The sequence below is a fragment of the Cynoglossus semilaevis genome, chromosome 19 (assembly GCF_000523025.1).
Source record: "Cynoglossus semilaevis isolate Cse_v1.0 chromosome 19, Cse_v1.0, whole genome shotgun sequence".
Lineage (NCBI taxonomy): Eukaryota > Metazoa > Chordata > Actinopteri > Pleuronectiformes > Cynoglossidae > Cynoglossus > Cynoglossus semilaevis.
The window spans coordinates 14365608-14378459 of NC_024325.1; the positions used below are offsets into that span (position 1 = coordinate 14365608).

Genomic DNA, 12852 nt, shown 5'->3' on the forward strand with positions numbered 1-12852 from the left:
CTGTGATGGAAAAGAGTCAGTAGAAAATCAAACCCTCCCGGAGTGCAGAACAGTCTGTGATAAATCAGACGATTTGGTTTTTAATTGGGGTAATTAACGGGGTAAAGCTAGCTCGGCTGTGGGAGATTTATTAATCAGCTGACGAGCGTCGTACTCCAAACCTTTTCAGGTTGGAAAAAAAAAAAGAAGAAAATTGCAAAATTGCACAACAGTTTGTTTGTGTGTGACTAATCACATCGCACTGGGTTTGCCAGCAGAGAAGACAATGTGGGGAATTATGGGATGGATGACTGCAGTGGTGACTGACAATGTCGTAAATATGAAAGCATCCCTGCCTTCAGAAACGCCCCCTCCCTCTGTTGCCCCTCACCTGCATACCACCGCTGGGTTTCTTGTGATTCAGCAGCAGCTCCACGGCCCCCACCACCTCCTTGCGGATGGCGTGCAGCAGGGCATCGCCGACGTAGACGCCGAAGCTCAGCAGGAGTTCGATGATTTCCAGGTTCTCGTTTTCGATGGCGATCAGCAGAGCGGTGCGGCCGAGAGGGTCGATGCAGTTGATGTTGATCTTGAAGTAGATCTCTGCTTCCTGGGGAATAACGAGAATGTGATTGGACGTCAGGGAGTTTGTATTTTAACTTTTATAATTGGATTGAATCAACACTAAGACAGATGTCAGTAACAAGTGTTGGTAAAGTAAGTAAAAAGTTAAATTGATCAACTAAAATAAATGTATTTATTTTTTAACACAAACACACACAGTTAGCAAAACATACGGAGACATCTGATGACATCACAACGGGATCGAATACAACAGTTTCCCAAACTTTTTTTCTGGGGACCCATATTTTAAAAGTCACAAACCTTCGCGACCCAAGTCAACAAACCTTATTTGTAAACTTCTGTGAAACATGATGCGAGACAACCCAAAAAAAATATCTTGCAACCCACCTGAGGGTTGCGACCCAGTCTTTGGGAAACAATGGAATACAACACGGAATATTCTCTGGGAATTTTTTTTTTGTAAAAGGCCAAAAAGCCAAAAAGAAAAAAAGGCTCCAGATGTTTGTGAAAATGAGTGGAGGCTGATGGTGTTAAATCTTCTCATTAAATCAAAGCAATTAGATTAAGCTCTAATATGCATTCATAATCTAGTGTTTCACCAATCAAATTATTCATTTTTCACGTATCATTTCTACACACACACACACACACTCTCTCGTACACACCTCCAGTGCATGTTTGACGCTGGCGTAGTCTCCCTTCTCAACGGCTCCAAGGTAGGCTTTCTCCAAGGGCGACAGCTCCGACTCGGCCCGCACTATTCTCAGCGGGATGCGGTCCCGGTACGAGGAGCTGTCGGGCCTCCGATAGTAAAGCTGTGACATCTTCCTGGGCTTCAGCACCGCGATCACTGCTGGGCTGGGCTGGGCCGGGGGGCTTCACACTGGAGGGGACAGGAACAGTGACATCAGAGGTGGGGGGGGGAGGTGGGTGTTTGTTGTTCGTAAAGGTTTGGGTTTCATTTTAACAGAGAAACCAAAGAGTTGTCAAAGAGTAGAAGAAACTAAAACAGAAGTGAGAATAAGAATGAAACGTGTTGTTGTTGGTGTTAGCTCCGAGCTAGCAAAAAGTTAGTAAATATAAACCCAGACAAGAGTCAAAATATAACCTGAACTTGGACAAAGAAAATATAAAAGGGAGTCCACATTTTTTCTAAAGTGGCAAAAGTTGTTGTTATAGTTATTATTTCATTATTAACATCACAAACAATAAAAAGAAAAATGATCGTAAAGATTGAAAATGATATAAAAGTCACTGGAAAAAAAGGCCAAGATTATCCAAAATATTTTTTCTACTTTGGCCCAGACTTGACTGCGAAAAAAAAAATCCCTACATCAATCCAAACATGAAAATGTATTGAGAGAGTAAGTTAACTTAACAGCACATCATCATCAGCAAACAAATGTATAAAAAAACCTGAAACAAGCAAAACGAAGATGGAAATGTCCAGGAGAATCAGAAGAGAACGTAACAAGAGGAGAAGGAGAAGAAGGGGTGATAAAAATATAACACAAAACAAAAGAAAAGAAAAGTGGAAAAGTTCAGGTGGTTAGCGGCTAACGTTTCCATCTGTCTCCTCCCACTGTCCCTGGAGAACTCATTACCGCTCCGTATCTCTGCACAATAAATGAGCGGATTAACAGAACCACTTAGTTTGTGGCCAAGATGAGGGACAACAAGTGGAGGCTTCTCACCTCCATCAAAAAGAAAATTAAACCCATTAAATCCATTCAGACCAATTAGCAACTGAATTAGTTTTAATGGTGAGGCGTCAAAACATCGAGGTTGTGGTTTTTCTGCCTCTCGCCCAGCACTCACCCGGAGCATCGCTCTCTTCTTCTCTCACCCGACAACCACGGTGCAGTAGCTGTGGGGTAACGTACGGATGAAAAGCGAACATCCATAGGTACAAACAGCAGATGGCGCTCTGCTGATTTTGGAACACCTCATGAGCACTTCATGATCCCATTAAGTGGAAATTAAACGATAAAGCACGAGTTTGCACCATAATTCAATTCCGGAATTGTTGACTAGGGGGCGTCATCCACACAGTTGACCTTGAACATCTGACCTTCTGGTTGGTAGATGAACGTAGCCCGCATGAACGTACGTGGAGCGATGCGCTGTATGGATGCTACATCAGATTGCTTATAAATAACACTGGTCTTTTGTGGCTCAACCTGAGGCTGTGGCCGTTTATTACGTACAGGAGCGACAGTCAACCCATGTCGAGGAATTGAACTCTGCTGACAGTTGTGACTTGAATTGTTCTGACAGAAGGAAGCCAAAAAGAGGGCACAAGCAGAGGGCAGCACCACTGCACCTGAACACAACACACACAGTGGTCTAATCAAAGCAAATCATAGTTTTTTATTCTATTGCAAACAAACCTAGAATTTCCAATGAAATTAGATTTTTATTTATTTGAAGAGGGATATATTTTTTTTGCAGCACATCGCGGTGAGGTCAGGTCTGTTGGGGAATTCTTCTCCTGCCCACTGTTCCCCTTGCTTGCACACTCAGAGTAACAGTCATAAAGTGCACAGTAATCAGTCATAAACACAGCAGTTCTGTGGAAACTGGCACACAGCGCCACGTACTTCTGAACGCCGCCTGTTTAAACTCACCGGTTGGGGATTCTGACATTTTTATCTGTGTGTCTGTGGGCGAGAAATGGACCGGGAAGCCTGAGGGCTAAAAATACAAATGGTTGGAGAAGATAACAGAGCTTATGACTCTGAGTCTCCCTCTTTTCTTTTCTTTTCTTTTTTTTTTTATGATTTACAAGATGAGACCTGGAGCAGCTTCCAGTAAGAGCTGTTATTTTTACGGTCCACTCATCTGTGGCATTGAAAACCCACTCCAAGGGAAATGTGAATTTTCAAGCACAATGAAGCAGAAAACCAACCTTTAGGATGCTGGACATTGGAACTCTCCTGGAGCTCGGTGCTCATCCTTCAGGAAAGAATAATCCACAAGAGCCACGTAAGAAGGAGAGGCTTTAAACTTCTTGAACGTTCCATCATTCACACGAGGAAAAGCTGCAGCGAGGATCACAGAGAACGCATTATCTTCTTGGCTTTGAGTCGGCTTTCATTTCTCCGTTCTCATTTCTTGGACTTGTGACTTTCCATGTTGTACATCCACATGTGTTGGGTTTGGATCACGACGATCATTGGGCCGTTTTTGGAGGAGGAAAGGAAAAGGATCAGAGGAGGGGGGAGAGAGAATAAAAACGCAGCTTGGCGCACACCGCAGTCGGTCTTCACGGCGCAAGAAAAAACAAAAACAAAAAACCAAATCCAGGCGGTGGAATCGAGCGGCGAAGTTTCCTCCGTGGATGGATCACAGCTGCCTCCACCACAGCCGCAGTTTCTCTGAGGTTCTGCTTCACTCCACTCGTCCATCCACCTGTTGGAGGCAGACTGAGCGGAAAGAGCGCACAGCAGCCTGACGCCTGGCAGGTGGTCTGCGTCTCTGCTGCTGCTGCTGCTGCTGATTCTGCTGCTGATTCTGCTGCTGCTGATTCTGATGATGATGATGATGATGCTGGTGCTGCTGCAGACTGGTGGTGCGCATTTTGGAGACGCATCGAAAGCAGTGGCACCGCCAGAGGAGGAAGACGAGCTCCTTCAGCTCAGCGTGTCTCCAAAGATGGAAAACACTCCACGTCAACGTGCGTTAGAGTTTGAACAGTTTTTATAAACAGTTTGCACAGAATATCACATCCTTATTCAACAACACGCAGAGCAACATGATGCAGGACATGGAAGAAAAATCTTCCTTCTTTTCCTCTTTGATTTCCCCTTCTTTTTTCCCACATTTCTACGTTCCTTTTTTCCATTCTTCCTTAGTTCTTTCTTCCCTTATTCTGACCACTTCATTATGTGATTTCATGTTATCTTCCTCACTTCAATCCTTCCTCATTTACTTCCCGTCTTCTTCTTTTATTTTCATCTTACCCTCAATTCAGTCCAAACTTCCTTCATTTCTTCCTTGTTTCCTCCAATCCTTCCTTCCTTCCTTTCTTACTTTCTATATGTCAATAAGTGTGTATTTTATTGCTTCATTTTCTTTGATTATTTCTATATTTATACACTAGAATATCACTGGAATAAATTGGTACCGGACCAAATGGTACTGGACCAAATGGTACTGGACCAAATGGTACTGGACCAAATGGTACTGGACCAAATGGTACTGGACCAAATGGTACTGGACCATGGTGTCCATTAGTTCATTTGTACAGTTTACAGCTGAGTAACAGTTTACATGTTGGTTCTGCTCCTACATGGGAGCAGGGATTTGATGTGAAGGCTTTTAATCAGTTACATCTCTCTCTCTCTCTCTCTCTCTCTCTCTCTCCGTCTCTGTCTCTCTCTCGCTCCCTCTCTCTGTCTAACTTATGGTCCTCTGGATGCTGTAAATTCTTGCTAATAGTGTGTAACGCTGTTTAATTTCCACTGACATATTTATACAGTCGCCGGTGCCAGACATATTTCCATGTTTATATTTGTGTGTTTGTGTGTGTGTGTGTGTGTGTGAGGGAGACGGAGAGTTTATGTTGACCATGTTTGCACTTCAACTGCACGTCCTGTTCCACAAACACGTCAGTGAGGACATGTGATGTGATGGTCCTCCGGGACATTTGTTTGGAGACGTGACCATAAAGGTTGTTGGATGAACGGTGACAGACCGACCCTGGAACCTGGAACTCAGCTGCACGGTCCTGGGTCAGACCCAGACCCAGAACAGTACAGAACCACTGGTACGAATGTAAACAACATTCATTTGGATTCTCAGATGAGCTGAGACACAGAGCGTCAGTGAGGCCGGAGCAACAATAGAAATGTTTTTGGTTTTTTTCCCCCTGGTGAACCACTCTCAGCTGCGATCACTCTCTACTGGTGACATTTCACTCTCCAGAATACTGCTCAAAATAGATTTCCATTCACACCGACGCTGCTGCTGTGCTGCTCGTTTCGGAGCGCGTGATCCTTTTGAAGATCCATCAAAAGAATGAAACTTATTGAGCCGAGCGAGTCATTCCTTCAATCAACCATGTGATTGACACATAGTCAAGCCTGACATGATCGATCACATTATTGAAAAATTAGTTCGTTTTAGTTTGACCTTAGTGGTAAACCAAAAAAATTTCAGAAAAGCTTTCACAAGCCCCTGCTAGACCGCAGTAGTACTGCACCTGAAACTGCATTTTAGGGGAAGCTTCAAAATGTGTTTGTTTTTCTAAATAGCATGTAACGTACGATCAACCTTTCACATCCACCCAACTTTCAGGGTAGATAAGCCTTGAAAAAATACAAGAAAAAAACATTTAAGAAAAAAAACCTACTTCGCCCCTTTCCCGCAAATTCCCACGATGTTAGCCGTCCAATGAGAATGACCAAATTGGAGTCATCCTGTCCTGTTTATGACCAACCTTTTATTCCATCTTGCGGATTCAAAATGCACATGGTGATGAATAAAAATCTAATGTTGGTTGTGGATGGTGAATCGGTGCTAGAGGGACGATGATAATAAATGCATGTTTGTGACCAGAATCCACTCTGATTCTCCGTGATTCGGCAGAACGTACAGATGGTCACTGGTGATGGTTGGATTTTTAGTTTTAGTTTTTGGACAAAGACGGGATGACGAGCGGGCAGAAAAACCTCTTCGTAATCTCCCTGGCTTTGTTCTGTTTTGATTCGGCTCATGATGAAAATCCTGATTCCCAGCTGTACACTGCAGAGTCACTCATTAGGACAACAGCATCATTCACCAGTGGAAACTTTCAACATATTTTATAATTTGGTGAAGACAGAGCGGAGGAAGGCCGTCTTTGCACTTGCCTCTAAATTTCTTCATTAAACCAGCCGAGAGCAGTGCATCCCTGCAGCTGAAACTCCTTTCATGCACTCTATGGGATCCGAGGCTGCACCAGAGGGATAAAAAAAAAAATAAAAAATCCATTGAACTCTGCGTGATTCCCACTCTCACACTGTCTCTGCTCAGTCTGGCTTATTTTTAGCTGGCTTTTTAAAAAAACATTCTTATTCTCCGTCTTTTGTTTTGTTAACAAAGCACACCATCGTTTATTTCATCAGCCATTTTATGGATCAATAATAAAGCATTAGTTAATCCAGTCAGAGTGATTTAAGAAGGAGTGCACGCCCACAGACATTCTCAGCAGCCATGAATCGATCATGACCAGGAGGGAGGAGTTAGAAACGGGCTGAGGGATGATAAATTAGTCACGTTTTGACCAATCATTTTTCTAGCGTGTGTGTATGTGTGTGTGTCTGACAGGTCGGAAAACAGATGACAAATCTTCATCTTAGTCTAAAAGACACCTGCAGACTTTTCCCCAATTACAGGATGCTGCAGAGAGAGAGAGAGAAGTTAAATGGCATTTACTGAACATCTGAGGCGACGATATTCCAGTCTGCTCACCAACACTCCACCACTTTTCTTCATCGTTGAAACGCCGCCTGCTGTCAGCCTAAACTCTTTGTTGTAATGAAGGCAGTGATTCTGAGACCAGTTAATAAGATTCTGCTCTGAGCCGAGAGTCGCAGTAACACTTCAGCAGCAGTGTGATGAAAAAACATTGGGTTTTTTTTCTCCACTCAGAAGTTTCTTAATGATGGTGGGCAGTTGTTGTGCCCACGAGGTTGAGATTATTTTAAGGAGACTTGGTTTACAGAGACACTTTGTTTTAGTGAGAGACAGAGGTTTCTATGGGTGTAAAAGCTCTGCTCACTTTCTGGTCAGTTGGATGAGTGTTTAATTTTATTCATCTTTGGGTTTTTTTTTAAACATTTTTATGTATTTATTTATTTTATCTTCAGTGACAATGTGACAAAAGACATTTTGTTTAGAACAGAAGGATTTGTTTACTTTTAAATTAACTATTTAAATAATTATTCTGTTAATGAGAAAGAAATAAAACTTTCTGTTTTCGTGTCGTCACCGTGGTTTGGGTTGAGTTTGCACCTACTCACTGCTCGTCGTCACTGTATTTGCCCAAAGCGCTGTGCCGCCTGAAAATATTTGATTTTGATTTTCATCATTTTTGACTATTTTCATTGATCTCGTGTCTTCATGGGAGAGTAGACTGATCAAAGAATTTGAGCAAATGTATTTGTCAACAGATGGTTGTCGTTGACATATAGAGAGACCTGGGAGCAGCAACAAAGCAAATCGCCAACCTCTCCGTCTGTGAAATATGAAAAAAAAAAAAAACAGGTTTTTGGAAATGGACATCCAGTTGGCAGCAACATAAACCTCTTTTTTTTCTGAGCCCCCTCTCTCCTCCTCCCTCCTCCTCCCCCTCCGTCTCTGTATCCTTCTCCCTTCCCGCTGCTCCTATCTCTGCCTCACACTCTCACACTCCTGCGGCGTATAGAAACAATTTTACAGGAAGTGAACAGCTCCTCTCTACAACTCAGGTGTATTCATGAGTGTTGGTGCATTAAATCTGAACACTGACTTTTTACTCCATAGAAAACCAAGGCTTTGTTCATCATCAAGTCCCAGCTCCTCAGAAGAATCACTCGACCTTTTGTGAAGCTGCCTTACATCATACGTCAAATCAATTTTCTTATTGAAAAGGCAGCAACCGAGTCAAACGTACAACTGAGAAAGCTGAAAGCTTGTCCGACGTTGTCTCTCCTCCTCTCCTTTGTGGTTCTGCCGTGGGCGTCGCAGCCTCGTACGGTAACTGTGGGTTTGCTGAGGTTGTTGTGGTCATCGCACCTGTTTAAATGCCCATTACTCTTCATGCTCTCACAGAGGCCTGGGGTAATTAAAATTGATCTAACTCTCCTCTCTCCCCTGGAGATGCACGGAGGCTGCGACGGCCTCCCAGACACAGTTCATATCACAGAACATCATTTACAGTAAAGGCCAGGGCTGTTTATTATCATCTCTGACTGCAGTGTTGCCAAAACCTGTGGAGAAAGAAATAAAATATTGACTGTGCGATACATTATGACTCATCAGACAAGGGCGTCCTGTAGCAAAATGATCACTGAGGCGTCATGTTATAGAATACATGACATATATACATATATATATATATATAAGGAATGGCTGATATTAAAAGTCAAAGTCAAGTCCAAATAACTCAACTCTGGGCCCCGACACAGTGTTTAGGAGAGGCTGGTCTACAGGCAAAGATCTGAATGGTTTCCTCTTCCTCTATGGTGGCCTTGAAGATTGTTAATGACCTGTCCAGGATGTCCAGGATGTCCAGCATGTCCAGGATGTCCAGGACCTTCACTTTTTTTATCCATCCTCAGCTGACAGTGACATCATCCTCCTCCGTAACAAGCCTCCAAGGACGATCAGTATTGACGAGTGGTAGTGATGGTAGTTGAATGAACTGATGGTGAAATATAACAACACCATACAATAAGAAAAAAATCAATACACCAAGAATGTGTATTTTCTTAACAGATCCTGATTTGACAATCGAAAGTATCCACCTTCAAACTGCTCCTTTATGAAGGCTTTCAATTACAGATAATTGATATTGCCTCAATTGATAATTAAGAATGAGCACTGTTTCTAGAACAAAAAAAAATCTGTTATTATAAATCGGTTTCTCCTCTGATAATGAAAACCCGACCTGGACTGGTGAAGTCATTGCAGCCAGTCGCTCATTCCTGACTCTGAGGGTTAACATTTATCCTGAGAAAACACAGTTTTCAGAAGTATCAGGGTGTGACTGTCTGGACGTCCAGACCCCAGAGAGAATTCACTCTGTAAATACACACTGTGCTACACTGCTAACCCTCATGAAGCAGCCTCTCCGTCTCAGCTGAAGTCATTTGTCAGAGTCCTGCGTCTTATCTGCTCTAATCTTCAGCTTATGTTACACTGAGACCAGTCCACACTGATCCAATGCCCCTTTAAGGAATCCAGTCGTTCTGGGTGGTTGAACCCACTGACCACAATACTTTAAAAATTATATTTGGCATCTGAATCATACAGCAACATTCCTCTGATACCACAGTGGTGAAAAAAGAATCGTGTTTTTTTTTTTTTTGCCTCCTTCCCCTTCATTCATCACTCCCTGGCGAACGTTTGACAGAGAAAAACGGCTGACTTAATTGAATGTCGACCTTTTGCTTTTCAGTTAATTTGGCAAAAAAAACAAAGTAAAAGTACCATCCTTCAAACCTGTTACCCACAGGAGAGCGCTGCTAAGAGAAAAATAAAACTGGAGAAAAGACTTTAAGGGGAGTGAGTTGTGAAAGTGAGACACAAACGATTGAAGAACTTCGATTGGCTTAATCTGTCAGTGTAAACAACAACATAAAATCCATGGAAGAACCACATCCTGACAACATCGTGTGTTCATTTGTTTTTTAAGACAAAAAAATGTGCTACACAGTTTAAGTGAAAATAATCTCTAATTACCGGCAGTTAAATTAACAGCCAGTGAAGACAGTACTGGCTTCACAATCAGAGGTTTACTGGTCAATTATTTATTATCAGGAAAAAGGCAGCGATTGGTCACATGAGACGGACATTTGACCATGAAAACTGCAGAATCTCGGTTTCTCCAGATCCAGATGGTCTGTGTTTGGCATCAACAGTTTTGAAACCGTGACACTGTGGTGTGGCCGACTCGGCGCCTCCCTTTATGTCCAGAGTTAACTCGCCTCTAATGATTACTGGCAGCATGATGAGGAAACATGTCACAAAGCAAAACCTCAAGTCAGATCCAGTCCCAGTGAAGGACTGTGAGATGTGAGACGTGTCGACGGCATGAAAGTGCAGCTGACCAATCAGAAATGATCTTTTAGATTTCTGGGTTTGTTTTATTGGATCTTAGGACAAATGTTTTCCTTCCCTGATGTTGCACCAATACATATGTTTTGTTTTTTTAAAAAAATGCCACTAACGTTTACCCTGTGTCCTAAAACACACACAGGTTTCGTTGAGGCTGCAGTTTTTACAGCTTCAGGAAATCGTCTTTTCTCGCCACATTAATTTCCAGTCCCAAAAAACCTGACAGAAGACTTGGCGTCGTCTGTCAGCGCTTCGTTGTCTCACTTCACACCCAGCAGAACCTTTTACCTGCTGCCAGGGTTTGGATGAAACAGGAAGGGACCTCAAATCGATTGCTCTGGTCGCACAAATCTCTGCTCCCAGCAAAATCTCCCTGTTTCTGGGCCAGTTGTTTTTTGAATCAGTGCTGCTGGGTCAGCACCAGACTGAGTCAGAGCAGCAGAGAGAATATGTCAGGACTGGAGCAGTGGGATTATTAATGAGCTGGAGTAATCACCCAAAACCGAGTTTTTACTTTCATTTTTGTTCATTACCACTGGTTGCCTTTAAAAGTTTGCAAAGCACACTGGTACAGCACATGGTCACAATACAAATTTAATTTAATTTAATTTAATTTCATTTAATTTAATTTCATTTCATTTCATTTCATTTCATTTAATTTCATTTTAAAAATGTCACTTTCATTTTTTTAAATCAAAGTCAATGCAATGTTGCTGGGTTTTTTCATATTTGTAAGAGACAGATGGACACAGAGATATGTTGAGGTTCAACAGGAAGTGGAATGATGCGTGGGTGCTCTGACATGAAGCTGAGACTCTGACTGTGTTCAGTTCCTGCTCTGATCCAGGCAAGAACATCTGTCAAAACGACTGAGCACTGATGTAAACATTTACATTATTAATTAATTTGAATTTGATTATAAATATTCTAACAGTTTCAGTTTGATCTGTGTTGTTGTTGTTGTTGTTTTTGTGCATTCGTTATCTGCTTTATTCTGCTTTATCACTGTGTGTTACGTTGTTGAGTTTCCCTTCCTGTTTGTGGTGGATTGTTTCCTGTCTTCCTGTTCCTGTTCAGCTCACCTGGCTTCACCTTGAATTACCTGCGGATTGAATGTGTTTTTTCCTCCTTATTCGTGAGTACTGTTTTCTTTGTCTTTTCTTAAAATAATCTTTAAATGCTGGGAAGAGCTGGAGACAACCCCACCAGTCAGTGGGTGAGGGACGGGTTGGTCAGTCCATCAGGCAAACTTCATACAAAAAGATCAGGGTACGAAATATTTTACAACGATTTTTTGTCTATCAGAGTTTTGTGAATTTCCAAAAATTTGATTAGAAGACGGAAGAAATTAGCAAAATATCAAATTAAATTAATAGCAAAACAATGTAATGTAAAAATTAATAGCAAATTAATAGCAAAACAATGTAATGTAATAAATATTATCACCAAACTTTAAGGTAATAAGTTCATTAAAAGTTTGGCCTCAGGATATGAAGGAAAGGCATTTCTTGGAAAACTCTAGAGTCTCTGTTGATGTTGGAGATTAAAAACCTAATTTCCTCAGCGTCCTCCTCTCCTTCTCTGGGGTTTGTTTATGATTTTTACTATTAAAAAAACTGAAAATGTAGTTGAATTAAATTTGATTGCATCAATCATCTCCATTCATTCCAGAGAATGTTTTTTTTTTTTTTCATTGAACCTGTGGCTTGTTTTCCACCTCTCATTTGTGGTGTTAAACGAAGGTTGGGTTCTGCTTTTCTCCACCTGGTTCTAAGGTTCTCCCTTTTATCTCAAAGACATGCAAATCAGTGGAGCTGCAGGCTTGAAAAGCACTCATACTTAATTATATGCATGCACTCCAAACCAGTTGTCATGTACTGTAGGTTTTTGTGCAATTGTGATTCAAGGACAAAAAAAAAATAGGACTCAAGGACTTTTCCAAAACAGGAGCGTGTAATCAGTGATTGGTTAGTGTTTTCCAGGTACGATGTTTTCCTCCGTCTGTAATGAAAACAAGCTCAGTGAACATGTTGGGTTAATTGGAGAGTCCTTGTGACTAAAATAACAGTAAAAAAAAGAATATGGAACACGGGGGTAAAGTAACATTAAGGTCTACCTCCTCATTAGGGCTTGATTTCTACTCAAATGTCAGGAGGTCAAGCAGTCAAGAAGAAGAAAAAAAGAAAGAGAGAAATGGAATTGGACCCATCTGTCCCCACACATCTACTTCAGACATGTCAACAAACCCTGTCCTCAGTTTGGTCACTCAGTGGCTCCAGGACATTGTTCAATATTTCGTCTTCGGTCTAAGGGGCCGTCACTTTTCTCCTCTTTTCTGCTTCTTCTCACTCTCCCTCGGTCTGATGGAGTGGGTCAGACACAGGGCAACACCTGCTTCTCCAGCAGCTCCCCCGAGGCTCCTCCACTCACACTGTGATTCAGAGTGTGAGGATCTGTCCTCAAATCAAACACACACACACACACACA

General features: G+C 42.0%; 1 protein-coding gene across 1 annotated transcript in view; it reads right to left on the minus strand.

The window, feature by feature from the left end:
• trpc4a (transient receptor potential cation channel, subfamily C, member 4a) overlaps positions 1–4577 on the minus strand; it is a 21397-nt gene extending 16820 nt beyond the window's left edge. The window contains exons 1-3 of the mRNA XM_008333221.3: positions 3473–4577; positions 1230–1447; positions 371–589 (exon numbers count right to left, since the gene is read on the minus strand). Of these exons, the coding sequence (XP_008331443.1) occupies positions 371–589; positions 1230–1388 (378 nt within the window). The 5' untranslated portion in view covers positions 1389–1447; positions 3473–4577. The remainder of the gene's footprint in view (positions 1–370; positions 590–1229; positions 1448–3472) is intronic.
• Positions 4578–12852: the final 8275 nt, after the last annotated feature.